The 13,369-nt window shown below is 41.1% G+C and overlaps 1 protein-coding gene across 2 annotated transcripts in view; it reads right to left on the reverse strand.

The window, feature by feature from the left end:
• Positions 1-411: 411 nt before the first annotated feature.
• The window catches only part of eif2ak4 (eukaryotic translation initiation factor 2 alpha kinase 4), a 34,549-nt gene continuing 21,591 nt past the window's right edge, over positions 412-13,369 (reverse strand). For both annotated transcript variants that reach the window (XM_080513498.1, XM_080513497.1), the window contains 8 exons: positions 11,417-11,503; positions 11,081-11,193; positions 10,924-10,982; positions 10,406-10,509; positions 6,864-6,932; positions 4,552-4,596; positions 3,123-3,238; positions 412-848 (listed from right to left, as the gene is read on the reverse strand). In XM_080513498.1, coding sequence (XP_080369624.1) covers positions 791-848; positions 3,123-3,238; positions 4,552-4,596; positions 6,864-6,932; positions 10,406-10,509; positions 10,924-10,982; positions 11,081-11,193; positions 11,417-11,503 — 651 coding nt within the window. In that variant the 3' untranslated portion in view covers positions 412-790. The remainder of the gene's footprint in view (positions 849-3,122; positions 3,239-4,551; positions 4,597-6,863; positions 6,933-10,405; positions 10,510-10,923; positions 10,983-11,080; positions 11,194-11,416; positions 11,504-13,369) is intronic.

The following is a 13,369-nucleotide window of genomic DNA, read 5'->3' on the forward strand; positions in this document are numbered from 1 at the left end:
TTTTCCTGAGGACAAGTTTCATCAATCACCTGTCAGAAAATGTCAACAAGAAAAAAATAAACAATTCATTATTCTTCACTTTCTCTGCTTTTGTTCAGTGCCTCAAGTTTCTCACTCTGAACTCTTTCTGCTGCTCCATTTCTGTTTTCTGACGCACAATTCATCCTGTTGCTATGGAGATCGTCTCTAACAGCAATATTTTGGTGGTGTTCTCGTTCAAAAACAGTAGTAAATGTTTTTTCTGTTGTTCTGTTGTCAAAGTAACGTCTCATATTCCCAGATGATTCTTGATATAAATGGCAGTACCATACAAACTATTTTTCAAAAAAGCGTGACTTATAGTCCTGAAAAATTTTTAAAATTTCACATTATTAGTACATCAAAAATATAGACGCATAGAAAGTCACAGAATGTGGCAAAAAAAATCATTTATTATTTTTCATACAGCGACCGACTAGAAATGTAAAACTCTTCTACTCAAGTCAAGTAAGTAAAAAAGCCCTTTTGCTTTGAAACGTCATAGTTCTGCTAAGGCAACGAAGTCCCGTAAACCGCTACTCTACTTTTGTTGTAGGCCCATATAACGGAAAGAGTTCTGGAAAAAGTTCTGTACTTTGGGTCTTCCCGCTGATGAACCGTTGGCTGTGGTGACAGAAAATCAACGCATGTCTTTGGGGCTCACGCTTTCCGAATCCGTCATGAAGCGGATTGAGGAGGTCCGAGGATTAAAGCCGTCTGAGGGAGCCAGCACAGCTCCAAGGGAAGTGGCCCGCTGGAATCCCTGGAGTATTCACAGAAGGATCTTGTAGTAATCGTCCCTGTAGCTGTACAAGACCACCACAGCCACCCTGAAAGAAAACATTGGCCCGGTATAAAAGTCACAATATGAAAAACATTATCAATGGGTCAACGTCCAAATGGAACATCTCAGAGTCGGGAACAATGCAGTTCGGCCGAGGGGGTTTCCTGGAACTTGGACCTCTCTGGATTAAAAGGCCAGTTGTGTAAAAGAAATAACAGAGGACGATCCTGCCAGGAGTTTGTGTCCATGGAAACCAAGCTCCATAACTCATTGCAGAAATGAACAAAACTTTAATGCTTAAAATGTGAAAAGCCTGTCAAATTTCGTCATTTTAAAAGTTGCGGCGGTTCTGCTGTTGTAGCGACTCGCTGTGGGGAAGACAGTATCAGAGCATCATCTCAACTCCCCATTTCTAACATTTTGGAGAGACAACGCATAACTTTTGTTGGATGTCCGTTTGCGTGACAACGGCGCTCGGAGCCACTGGAAACGAAACATTTTGAACGCTCCAATGCAAGAATGCTACATTTTCACTTGAAATGTTGTGTAATCGGGACCTGAAAAACCACAACGGTGGAGTTTGGTGTAACTTTAATGCCCAATCTGAACTGCAGCCATGCCGATGATGCCCCCCCCCCCCTCCTCAGTGTCAAGCGTGAGGGGAGTCGAGCGCAAGACATCAAAAGACCAAACAAGGCAAATCCTTGGTTAAATTTCACCTCAGGAAACGGGCTCAGCTGAGGATTTGACGGCGTGCAAAGCGGTAGTTATCCGTCTAACGGCTCTCTTTGAAGGACTGACTGTCACTGCTCCACCTGCGCTGGGTGGGCTCGGCGGGGCTTTGGAATGGCAGCTGACTGAGAAAAAGGAAGTCCACCTTTTTATAAAAGTGATCATTAACATATTTCACTGTTCAACTTGGGTATTGTTTGAGGAGAAATAGGTCAATAGAGGGAAGAGAGGTGGGTTTGTGGAGCGGCGCTTCATCCCTCACAATGGCTCCCATCTACTATCTGGACTTTCTAAAGAGCAGCGCCTGCATTTTCGGTTTCATCGCAGATGGACATTCCCCATTTAGACACCTTATTATGATAAGTTAATTATGAGTAACATTTCAGTGACCTAGGATGAATAATAGTGTATTTTTACACACAAAGACACATAGTTCCTTTGAAAAAGTAACTCATTATTAGTTTAAAATCACGGCCAGGGGAAATATACACATACATATATGCACATACATATATATGGGAAGCAGCTATTATATATGATGAGAAACAGAATGAGACCTAGCCCATATTTACTTGATATATATATATATATATATATAGCATCTCACTGGGATGATACCGCATTTTCAGTGGCTCTAAGCACCGTTGTCATATAAAGGGACACAGAAGACGCAATGAACGTTTTCCGTTTTCGCTAGAAAACATTGTGGCGTAAACAGGGCTCGCAACCCTTTAATGTTTCTGTGTGAAAACGAGCATATCTACTTTTTCTTGAGGGGAACTAGGGACATGAATAGATGAGCAGCTCTCAGGCCGTTTCACAGCGGAAACGTAGCTTCCATGACATAAAAGGCTGAAGAAGCATGTTTTAGATAAACAACTAAGGAATATGAAATGACACATAAAGCAATAACTTTCGTTGTTATACAATAAATCTTTTGAAAGGTTTGAAAATCAAATTGTGTGTTCATTTTGAGGCAAATTCTGTCTGTAAGTTACCATTTGGGCCGTTTATTCAAAAGCATCAATCAATCATTCAATAATCAGTTACGAAGCTTGAAAAAAATCAACAGGTTGGCAACAACATGATTCTCAGCTCACAAAGCTTCTTTGTACTATAATAAAGTACAAGCCGACATGGATACGCTTATGTTTATTTCTTTGAGCAGAGATCTGTCCCATATTTCACATTTGATTTAATTTCATAATGAAAAATCTATGATTCGGTGGTTTTAAAACATGAAGTAACCCAATATAGTTTTATATCTTCCTCTCTCAAGCTTTTCTTTGGCCCTCCACTGAGAGCAGGCTCTTTTGTGTCGGTGTCTTTCTGGGATATTTCCAGAACTGGCTGACTGCTCTCTTAGTGAAGCTGTGGTCAGCCGCAGCTTTCCTCTGGGTTTGGAGCTCCTTCGCTCGGTAACTGACTGACCGCTTGGCATTTTCTATTGGGTGAAATGTTTCGCGGTGAGGGCTGCTCAAGAAGGGGTCTTTGTGACAGCTATATAATCAAAAAAGAAACTCAAATATGCACCATTTAGGTAAAAAAATAAATAAAAGAATGCATCATATAACAAAGGCAAGAAAACCTTTTAGTGATTTTGAAGTGGTGGATCTCCTCGCAGATGGACTTCAGGTATCGCTGCTTTGGGAGGCGAGACAGCAGAGTTTTCACGCTGCTGTTGAACAGATCTTCACTCTCAAACTGGAAAACAAGACGAAAAGGTTCAAACTGATAGGATTGGCAGTCGTACTTCTCATAACGTTAACTCCGAGACCTTCTACGAGATCGAAGCTACAAAACACAACCAATAAGAGGAGAAAAAAGAAATTTGCTTTAATATACTGTCATTACTGTGTGACCGTGCACAAGAATCACAAGCTCCTCCAGAAAAAACACTGTAATATTGAAGAGCTGCAAGATAATGAAAGTTATGAAGTAAATCCAGGTGTCCTATTCATGAGAGAGATGAGGTAAATTGAGAAATGGTCGAACAGGCTGACACGATCCTCTGTTTCATCTACAGTCCCCGCACACTGGTCAGCGGATGGAAGGATTAATTTTAACGATATAACCTCGATAATGAAGATTTCATCAAAAATGTTCATAAAAGTTATAAAAACAGATTTTTTGAGTTGTTCGTGCACCATTTGTTTGACTCCACATAGCTCAAAACAATAAGCTCAAAAAGAGAGAGGTGTGGAGGTTTTTGTGATGGAGAACATGGCATCAAACTGTACAGACCGTCTCCCCAACAGCCTCACAGGGTGTCATTTTCCTCGTGTTTGTCAACATGCTTGAGACGCTATTCTGCAGGAATGAATGGGCTTTTTCATGCGCAGCCTCTCCATATATTTTGACATGTCAGGAGTCGCGGGGAAGCGAAGCCACAAAGCAACAGTGGCTTGAGGATTTCTTTGGTTTCTCGTGTGACTTGGGGTAATTTTCTGTATTTAAAACAGGCCCTTCCTGCCGGCCGGACTCTACACGCTGTATTATCACGGGCTTTACTCAAAGTGTTGTCTTTCACACATGTGCTGACCGTATATGTGGCCCTTTCACTTATTTTGTGAATTCTTTCACTTATTTAACAGTAGTGTTAACAGAAACTTTTTCACTTTCGTCATGTTTCTTTATAGTTTAATTAGACTCCATCTTTTTTTTTAACCTTGGTTGAAGGGAATGTGGGATTTTTACGAGCTTAAGTCTTGGGTGAAAGTGAGGAATGTGAATATTAACACCTCCTCGCAGCGCGTTTGTTAACTGCGCCGCAGGTCTGTTGCATATGTGAGGCTTGTTAAAGGACTCTCCCAGGTCTCCCTCGGTGGAAAAAGTACAGGGGTGTTCCCTCGCTCAAGTCCTCATCAAACAGGACTGTGAGGAAGGAGACGGGATCCCCTCTTCCTGTCTCGGATATGGACCCACACTGGCTGTTCTTTCCACTCCCACCCAGCCGTCGGCGGGACGCAACCTTTTATTAACTGCCGTGTTTTTGATTAAGCTCGTCGGGAACAAACCTCGAGAGCCAGGAAGTTGATCAGCGTTTCCTTCTGAAGGTCCACCTGTGGAATTGAGAAGGAAAAACACAACATGCGGGCTTAAACAAAAGGCTCCAGTCTCACTCTGCAACAATGCGGCGCTTCAAAAACAATAGCTCACGCACTCGGGGCAGGAAGCTCGCCATACAGAAATAATCAGCCACTGCACCTTCTGTCCAACACGGCGTGCGAGTGTGAAGCCTTGTTTACCCTGGCTACGTAGCAGGTTAAGGCTATGCTGTGTGGATCGCCGAGCAAACCAAAGGAATCAACCACTTCAAAAGTAGAGTTGAAAACTAAGCTTGTTCTTTTAATTTCGGAACCCCTCCCTGTATCCCCTCTTTTCAAGGGCCGTGTGAGGCTACGAACAGCCAAATGACTCAAATCATTATGTTGGTTTAGCCTCTCCAGTTTGCCCACAACCCCGTTATGAGAGTCTTAGCAGTTTGCAGGAGGTTCATTATGCCGTCACATATAAATTTTTTTTCATCTCCCTGCAGAAGCAGGTTTGTATTTGGGGTTCATTTAGGAATAATAGCCATTTAAAACTGGTGATTTAGCCTGAATGCTGAACACAGTGATTATCTGTTGGTGATGAATGAGGAAGGGATTTTTGTTTTTGCTTCTGGGGGGGACGCTAATTAGTGCAACACCGCGACCTGTATAGAAGGAGTCTGCTCGCCTCTTTATTAATGGAGACAACACATTAAGCTTTTTGAGTTTTGTTTCCTTCATTTAGTCGACACAGCCGAAGAGCCTGCAGCCTGCTGACGCACAAATACATTAATTTTATTTGTTGTGTGATTTATCGAGTTGTTATAGTAAAGATGAGGAAATGCCAGTTGAAGAACACCTTGTGTTGTCTTTTATTATGTGTTAATGCACAAAGTGATTTCAGGTGATTCAACTGAGCTGGATGGTCACAACAATGCGCAATTAGTTGTTTCAGCAGATTTTCTTCATTATTGTAAAGTTTTACAGGCAATGTCCAAACACAAAGCGGCTCAAAACTGCAGTACAAACCCACAGTGGTCACCAGGTACAAGGAAGAAGAGTTTTTTTTGTTTTTTTTTCCCCCCAACATTTTATTTATTTACTTTCTGGTTTGTTTCTTTGGTTTATGTCGTAGTTCTTTCAGTTTAAAAAAAGCCTTTGCATCGCAAATTGAGGGAATGACTTAATATCTTATTCCCACGCGTTATTATTATATTTTCTATATAACCACTCTGGGGCACCGTAATTTGGCAAAGTTTGCTGTTGATTTCAGAATGCCAGTAGAGCATCTCTTCTGCCTTGTTGGTAGTGATAACTCCACCCCCAGATGATGACGTGTCAGATCCCGCAACAATGTGGGGCCAGCTTAGCACCCATTTAGCTCCTGATAGGCCGGGACTTTGACAGTGAAAATACAAAGAACGGGTGCTAAAATAGGCCCTGAACTAGCACCTGGTTCTTCTCGGTGGAAAAGCCCCCTTAGTGAGAAAGTCCCCAGTTCCAGCCTCTCTGTTTGGAGTTTGCATGTTTCCTGGTGCCTAAGTTTGAGGCTCCGTTGCCCCAAAGTCGTCTGTGGGTGTTAATGTGAGCGATCGCTCGTCTCTGTGTCATCCTGCCATTACCCACAGTCAGCTGGGACGAGGCCCCCGCGACCCTGACTTGTTTAAAGCAGGATAGAAAATGTATGAAAGGCTATTAAAAAGCCATTAGCAGGCCTGAAAGCAAACGGTGTCCCTTAAAAATGCATTAGAATAATTTACTTTTGGGTTCGCTTTGTTCCTGATAGACAAGACTTGCGTGCCTGTGTAACTGCCTACCGGCATCAAGGTGATTGTGTTTTGTTCCCATAGCTCAGGCTGACTGATGTAGTCCAGATCCCCGCAGGGACGATAAACATATCGGGGGATATGCAGTGATATGGTAAATACGAAAAGCAGTGATCATTTACTTTGAGAGTATCTGGCCATAAATCTACGACCCGACCACAAATAAACTCAACGTGGCAGCGATTAACTCCCCCGACGACCCCCAACGCGACACGCCGGGTACCTTCTGTTTAGCGTTCATCGTTCTGGAGCAAATGGAAAAGATCCACGGTCGCCTCACCTCCAGCAGGGGAGTTAAGCGCAGGGTAAATAACTAAAGGGGCTGCTCGCTCGCAAGTTTGTTGTTTCAGCTATCAGAAGTCCCTTCATCGCTCGGTGATTTCACACATGGACTGAAAAGATAAGGCGGGAGAGCAAAGGGGCGAGGAATGGAAGGGATAAAGCAGAGGGGTAAACAAACACACGACTTACTGCCAGAACTTCAATGTCATTGCTCTTGTTCTGCAAATTGCTTCCAAGATTCTGTAATCTGCTTGTGATCTGCAAAAAAAAAAGAAGAAGAAAATCAAAGCAAAAATGAAAGAAATGAGCGGAAGCCAATATTATTTGTCTCCATCAAAATGAAAACATTTCCACACGCAGTATTATTACAAGCAAAAACTTGGCGTGGCTTCAAGATACAGGCGCCCAAATATTAATGAAAACTGCTTTAATGTTTCAGTCATACACATCCAGACACACAGGGAGGGAGAGGATGGTGATAGAGGGGCTATAAGTAGTTCATAATAGGTGGAAGTGAGTTACTATAGCTCAGTGCTTCAAGATAATACATGATAACATAGCTTATTGTACATTCAGGAGGGTGTGTCAGGTTTTAAATGTTCAGGATTTTCTTAACGGCACATGATAATTTTTATATTTTTACTTTTCACCCTGTGTATTATCTTACATTTATCAAGGAATTTAGCTCATATATAAGCTCGTATTTTACATATACAGCATATAGCAGACTCATCTCGTTGGCCGAGCTTCTCACTTATTGTATTTAATCAAATCTATTGTTTTATACTTTAAGTGACATTGATTTCTTTGAATGAATTGAAATCAGTTGAATATATTTTAACTGGTTTAATTTTTTTGAGATTTTAAGGATTAGTTATTTATTTTAACATTTAAATACAGGTCACGGGATGGTGCAAGTTTAACACAATTACATTGATTACATTTTAACGTTTGATGCATAAAAATGTTATGTTTTTGTTTTGAAACACATTTTTGTTGAAAAACATACAAATAAATATTTTGGATGAGGCGACACACTATTTGACTCACAGTAATGGCTCTAAAATTTAAACCTGAGCAGAAATAGTCTCAATGTGCAGAGATTTCCACCACTAATATTTTGAAATATACCTTTATTTTTTTTACATTTTAGGTCAGTTTAGGGCCATTAGTGTTTAAAATATATACATTTACTGTTAATCCTTTCAAAGATCAAAACTTGTACATTTTAAACCAACATTATGAAAAGGCGAATTTAATTTGCCTTTCACCATTATAAAGTAAAGAAGTATAAAGTTTCTTGTCGTCTTTAGCTCCTAACCTTAAATTTAAATGTTATTATGGCTTTAATTTACCGGTCCGTCCCACTCAAGATGACATTGGGCTCTTTGTGGCCACTGAAATAAAATGTGTTTGACACCCCTGCTTTAAGCAATATAGAAGTAATTCTAACTAGCTACAATTACAGTACTCTTTCTACCTCTGCACACACTTTCCTCCATCCGATCACGACGCAAGTGAGTTTTAATACTTCATTAGAAATAAGCAAGCATGGCGACAATACAGCACTGAGATGTTTTCTTCTACAAGCAATACGAGGAAAATTCCCAAAATCCCTGAGAGAAACACTCATATCCCTTTAAGAATAAACAAAAACACCATCAAAGGCATGTTGTATGAATTTTGTGTGTCTGAGTATTTGTTCATTGTATGTAGTTTGTGGATTTTGTGATTGCTGCTACCTTGGCCAGGCCTCCCTTGCAAGAGAGATCTTGACCTCAGTGGGATTTCCTGACAAGATAGAGGCGACAGACACACAAATAATATTTCTAGATAACTAGAGCTGCACGATGTACATGCTCCGTGAGATCACATTAAAACTATCTCAAAAACTGTTAATAAGTTTCTTTTCACTGGTTTATGTTTATGCTCAAAATAAACCAGTGAAAAGAGTGTATTGTTTCTGTGTCCATAATGATATTTATTACTGTGCAGTCAGATTTGCCTGTACATATATCTGTATGACTGTATCAAAATGTGTGTGTGTAATTCCGTTAGTTTGTGTGTGCCTACAAAGGCCTGTAACTGTCTCCATCTTCACCTCTACCTCAGACAGAACTCAGTGTTTCAAAATCGGTTTTGCTCTGAACTGTGGGTTTTGTTTGCCCTCAGTCCAGACTCACAGACTCCCCTTTGTCCTATCCTTGTACTTTAATGATACGTTTGAAATCACTGAGCCCGACTACAATTATACTTGGGGATATGAATGCTGTATGTCTGAGGAGACTCGGTGCAGCCCAAAAAGCCTGCAGCCGGAGTAAAATGATTCTACATCAAGTTACAGGCAAAATCCATTTGCGACAGCAAAGCTGGCTGAGAAGCCGGGACGAAGACAGAGACGTTTTGGAAGTCCTCGTTGGACCTGTGCACATTCACAAGTGCACAAGCGAAACGTTTAAACGTGTGCAAAAACTTTTACGCACACACAAGTCTCATGAGACACACATTTTGTTCAGGACATACAAAACGTTGTATGAACAAATATGAGTATGTTCTCATAATTCATTACAGATGTGCGAATAAGATGAGGAATGAACAAATTGAGAGGCACAAACACAAATCTCCACATGTATGCACAAGTCATTTTGCTAGTATAAGAAAACAGTGCAGATTTGTTGTTGTATTTGATACTATCAAGATAAAAGTGAATAGAATTTGACTTGAGGAAGTATTGACCCTTTATAGAGGACCTTTTTATTGTTTGGGGCCTTGTCAAAGACACATTTCTGCCACCGCTTGGGGCAGACAATAGACCATCCATCTATCTCTCTATCCATCTAGGACATTCATTAAAGTATCTAAACATTCATGTTTTTATGAGCCAGTCAAATGTTGTTCATATGTAATAAAAATGAGTTGAAAAGTTTAAAATTCATCAAAATTTGATTGCATTTCTGACCTACAGTTAAAAAATCAACCTCTAAATACAGTAAGGCCCTGTTTGCACGACAAAGTTTCAAGTGAAAACGCATCGTTTTTACATTTTTGTTTCAGAAAGCGATGTCCATTTCCATGGAAGTGGCAGACATACAAAAAATGATGTTTCCAGATAGGATTACTCGTGAACATATGCTATAAATGGTAATAATGGTGAGTACACAGACATCTGTAAGGGACAGACGATGAAGTTGGATTGCTATTAAACTCACGTCCCAGGAAAATATGGACTGGGAGTCATGACACTCTGGAAGTTATTGCCCATATACGCCGGTCATGGTGCACATGGGCAGTAAGAGCATTTAAACAAAGTTGTGTTTTCCCCTGTTTCGACAGAATCTGTGCATTTTTCAGTGACTCTGAATTCCCCCAACGCAACTAAACTTTTCCATTGTCACTTGAAAACGTTGTCAACAGGCCATAAAATCCTATATACATGGCCATTTGCACTATAAAGGGTTAACAGGCCTTTAATACTTAGAAGAAACTCTATAGAGAAATTATTCATTTGTTGGAAAAAAGGACAAAAGATGTCAGCCAATAAGAGGCCTGAACTTAATGTTTATCATTGCAATGTGAAGGTCTGTGTATAAAAAGAATCATATTGTCAGTTGGATGGGGAAAAAAAAAAAATGGTTATGTTAAAAATCTTAACTACATAAAACAGTGAGAGGAACTCTGAGAGAAAACAAAGAAGAAGAGAGAAACGCACACATAAATCCTGTGTCACTAACCTGAGTCTCATAGCGCCGCCTGGCACTCCCCGAGACTTTCTCCGGACTGATGACATTTACATTCACGTTGGTGCTGCTGCTGCCGCCGTGCTGCTCTGAGGAGCCTGGGGACACGAAAAAGAGCATTCATCAAGCTTTTTTTTTAATAAAATATTTAATCACGGCTCAAAGTCTCACAGTCGCACGTTCCCATCCGACGCCATCGAGAGGCGCCCGAGTTAAACCGTCACCCGGTTAAATCAGAATAGTTCCCTGTGAGCTGGTGTGAAACTTAACACCGTTCGTCAGACTGGGAAATCAGCTAAGTCCCCCAAAAAATTCAAGATACTTTACAAATAACACATCAATTTTAAAAACAAAAACAAAAAAAGAAAAAATAGGCCCAACGGTTTCATTGCGTGCAACACATTAGTGGAGTCAAAGCGCGAGTGTGGGGGAAAACAGAGGTGTGATTGTACTACGCTGTCTGAGACATCACAGACACACAGCTGACTGTTCTAACTGAGATGTTTGAGTACCTGTGCTGCCGAGCTGCGAGCCTTTGGGGTTCTGAAGAGTCATGCTTTCAGAGATTTCTCTGTGGAGGCACGAGGAAAAGAGGAATTAAGAACAACGTCGTATAAATAAATCGTTTGCAGACATGAGAGCGGCACTTAAAACCAATAATGTCTTTACCTGATGTTTCTCTCATCAAAGAATTTGGTCCTGCATTTCTGAATGATGTGGTCCACCAAGTCGGACTCGGGAATGCGTTTCTCAGACTGTCTGTCCTTCTCGAACGATTTCACCTAAAGGACAGAAAACGCTTTTAGCATGTGCTGCGATATCTGACCTTTCCATCACTCGGCCTCACGGAGCTGCGGGCTGGTTCTGATCGTGAAAAGCACACGGCTCGCTTCAAATGTGGCTGCCAAGTGTGTCGGTGCCAGGTTTATGCGAATGAACCGTCGGAGGTCAGTGAATGTCTCTGGAAGCCGCGCCGCAGTTTCCTTGGTTAAAAAGCTGGTTTACCTTAACGTAGTTTCCCTCCTTGTCAGAGACGAGGGCCATGCATGTGATGCCGGCCAGCCTGCAGTGCTCCAGCAGCGTCTCCTGAGACTGTAAACACACGACAAGACCAGAAGATGGAATGCAGACGACGGAAAGTCAGCTGAACGCACAACAACTTGTGGGACAGTACTGATAGATTCTTGCTCAAGGACCATTTGGAAAGAGTTTCACAACGAGTTTAGAAACGGCACCAGCTTGGCCTCACCACAAGTCGGAGCTTTCAGTTGGATTCCGGACTTCCTCTTGTTATTTAGTCGATTAGATATTTTGAATTTCCTGCTGGATCCGTTTGCAATAAATGAATAGCGCCTTCCATGCTGATATTGAAATAATCAGAAAATCATGGGCTGTACTCTGTCCTTACAATATGTCTTCCTTTTTACACTTTATATTAATGCAGAAAAGGAGCAGCATCTGCAATGTCATTATATGCAGCATGTGACAATAAAACTATGTTCAACTATTATAACTGTCCCACTTAAGTTTGCACGAGGGCTAATTCAGTTTATTTTATTTCATTCATTTTGTCTACCACGCTGAGAGCAAATGTAGTTGTGCAAAGTCAAACCTGAAGTTTTTATATAATTTCTTCTCAATTATCAAATATTAAATTAAATTATTATCGGGTGCAACTCAGGGGAAAATTGCAAATCTAACGTGTTAGAAATTGACAGATCGGCCATAAAAAAATACGTCAGTTTCCCCCTTCCCCCCCTTTTTTTTAAACGCCATTATTGTAAAAGGCCACACAGTGAGGAAGTGATTAGCACCATTTCCTCACAGTTTCCCAGGTTTATTTCCATCTTTCTGCATGAAGTTTTCAAGTTTTGTTTTTGTTCGTCTTTATTTACCCAAAAATAATACAGGAAAAAATTATTACATGAAATAAAACCTGCCTGTGCAAAGGGGAAAATATGTCCAGGGGGTTTTATATGAAATCCTTCAGCCACGAAAGGTGACTAAGTTGATGTGTGGCAGTACGACAAAGTGGTAAATGAAAGTGCCTTGTTTTTTTTCCCAGGTACTCCGATTTCCTCCAAGTTAATTATATCTAATGATGCACTTAATCAGAAAACGCTGAGGGATTTTTACAGAGAAAATCTAATGCACGCGCTCTTGCTGAAGAAAACTGGTCGGTGCTGATGTTTTGGATCACGGATTATAAATCACAGGAAGGTTGTACAAATTGTCCAGATGCTTTCTTTGATTAATAACCTCAGGATCATAAGCCCCAGACTTAGAAACATTACACAAATTACATAATAACAGTATTACTTGCTGCAGCAGTTGCTGAGAAAAACGGCATGGATGAGCTCGTGTTTGGCTTAAATCTTCTCAGGGTGGATTGTGGCCCAATAGCAACACGTACGGACTGACGACCGAGACCGAGGCACATTCAGGTAATGCATTCACCCATGACGGTGCACATGTTTGCCGACGTCTGCATCGGCCCAATTGATTCTCATGAACTTCAGCTCGGCTTCTCCGCCAGACGAGCAGAACAAACCCTGCAGTGTGTCGCGTAAGAGTACGCGTATCCGTGTCAATTCGCCTTGTCATCATGGAGGCTTTTTTTATACACTTCCTCTTTTCTCACCACTTTTTCACTGACACGTCAAATTACATCAGATGTAAGCTGGTGCCTCCAGGCAGGTGAGCAGCTCAGGCCTTTAAAGGAGGAGACGTAGTTTATAAAGAGTACATTTCTAACTATTTCTTTCTGTTAGGAGGCCAGCTACTTCGAAGAGGGTGTCCAACATGGAGCCAAAACTGGCTCGCGATACAGTCCATTCCTCTATAGATGTAATGGAACACATTAACTAGTAAATTAGGGTGATGGGCCCCCTTTAGAATAAAGTAGGAAACATTGGCTTTTTCTGAAAACTTAAGATTTGAGCTGTAAAAGGACAACAT

Source organism: Blennius ocellaris, assembly GCF_963422515.1.
Source record: "Blennius ocellaris genome assembly, chromosome: 17".
NCBI lineage: Eukaryota > Metazoa > Chordata > Actinopteri > Blenniiformes > Blenniidae > Blennius > Blennius ocellaris.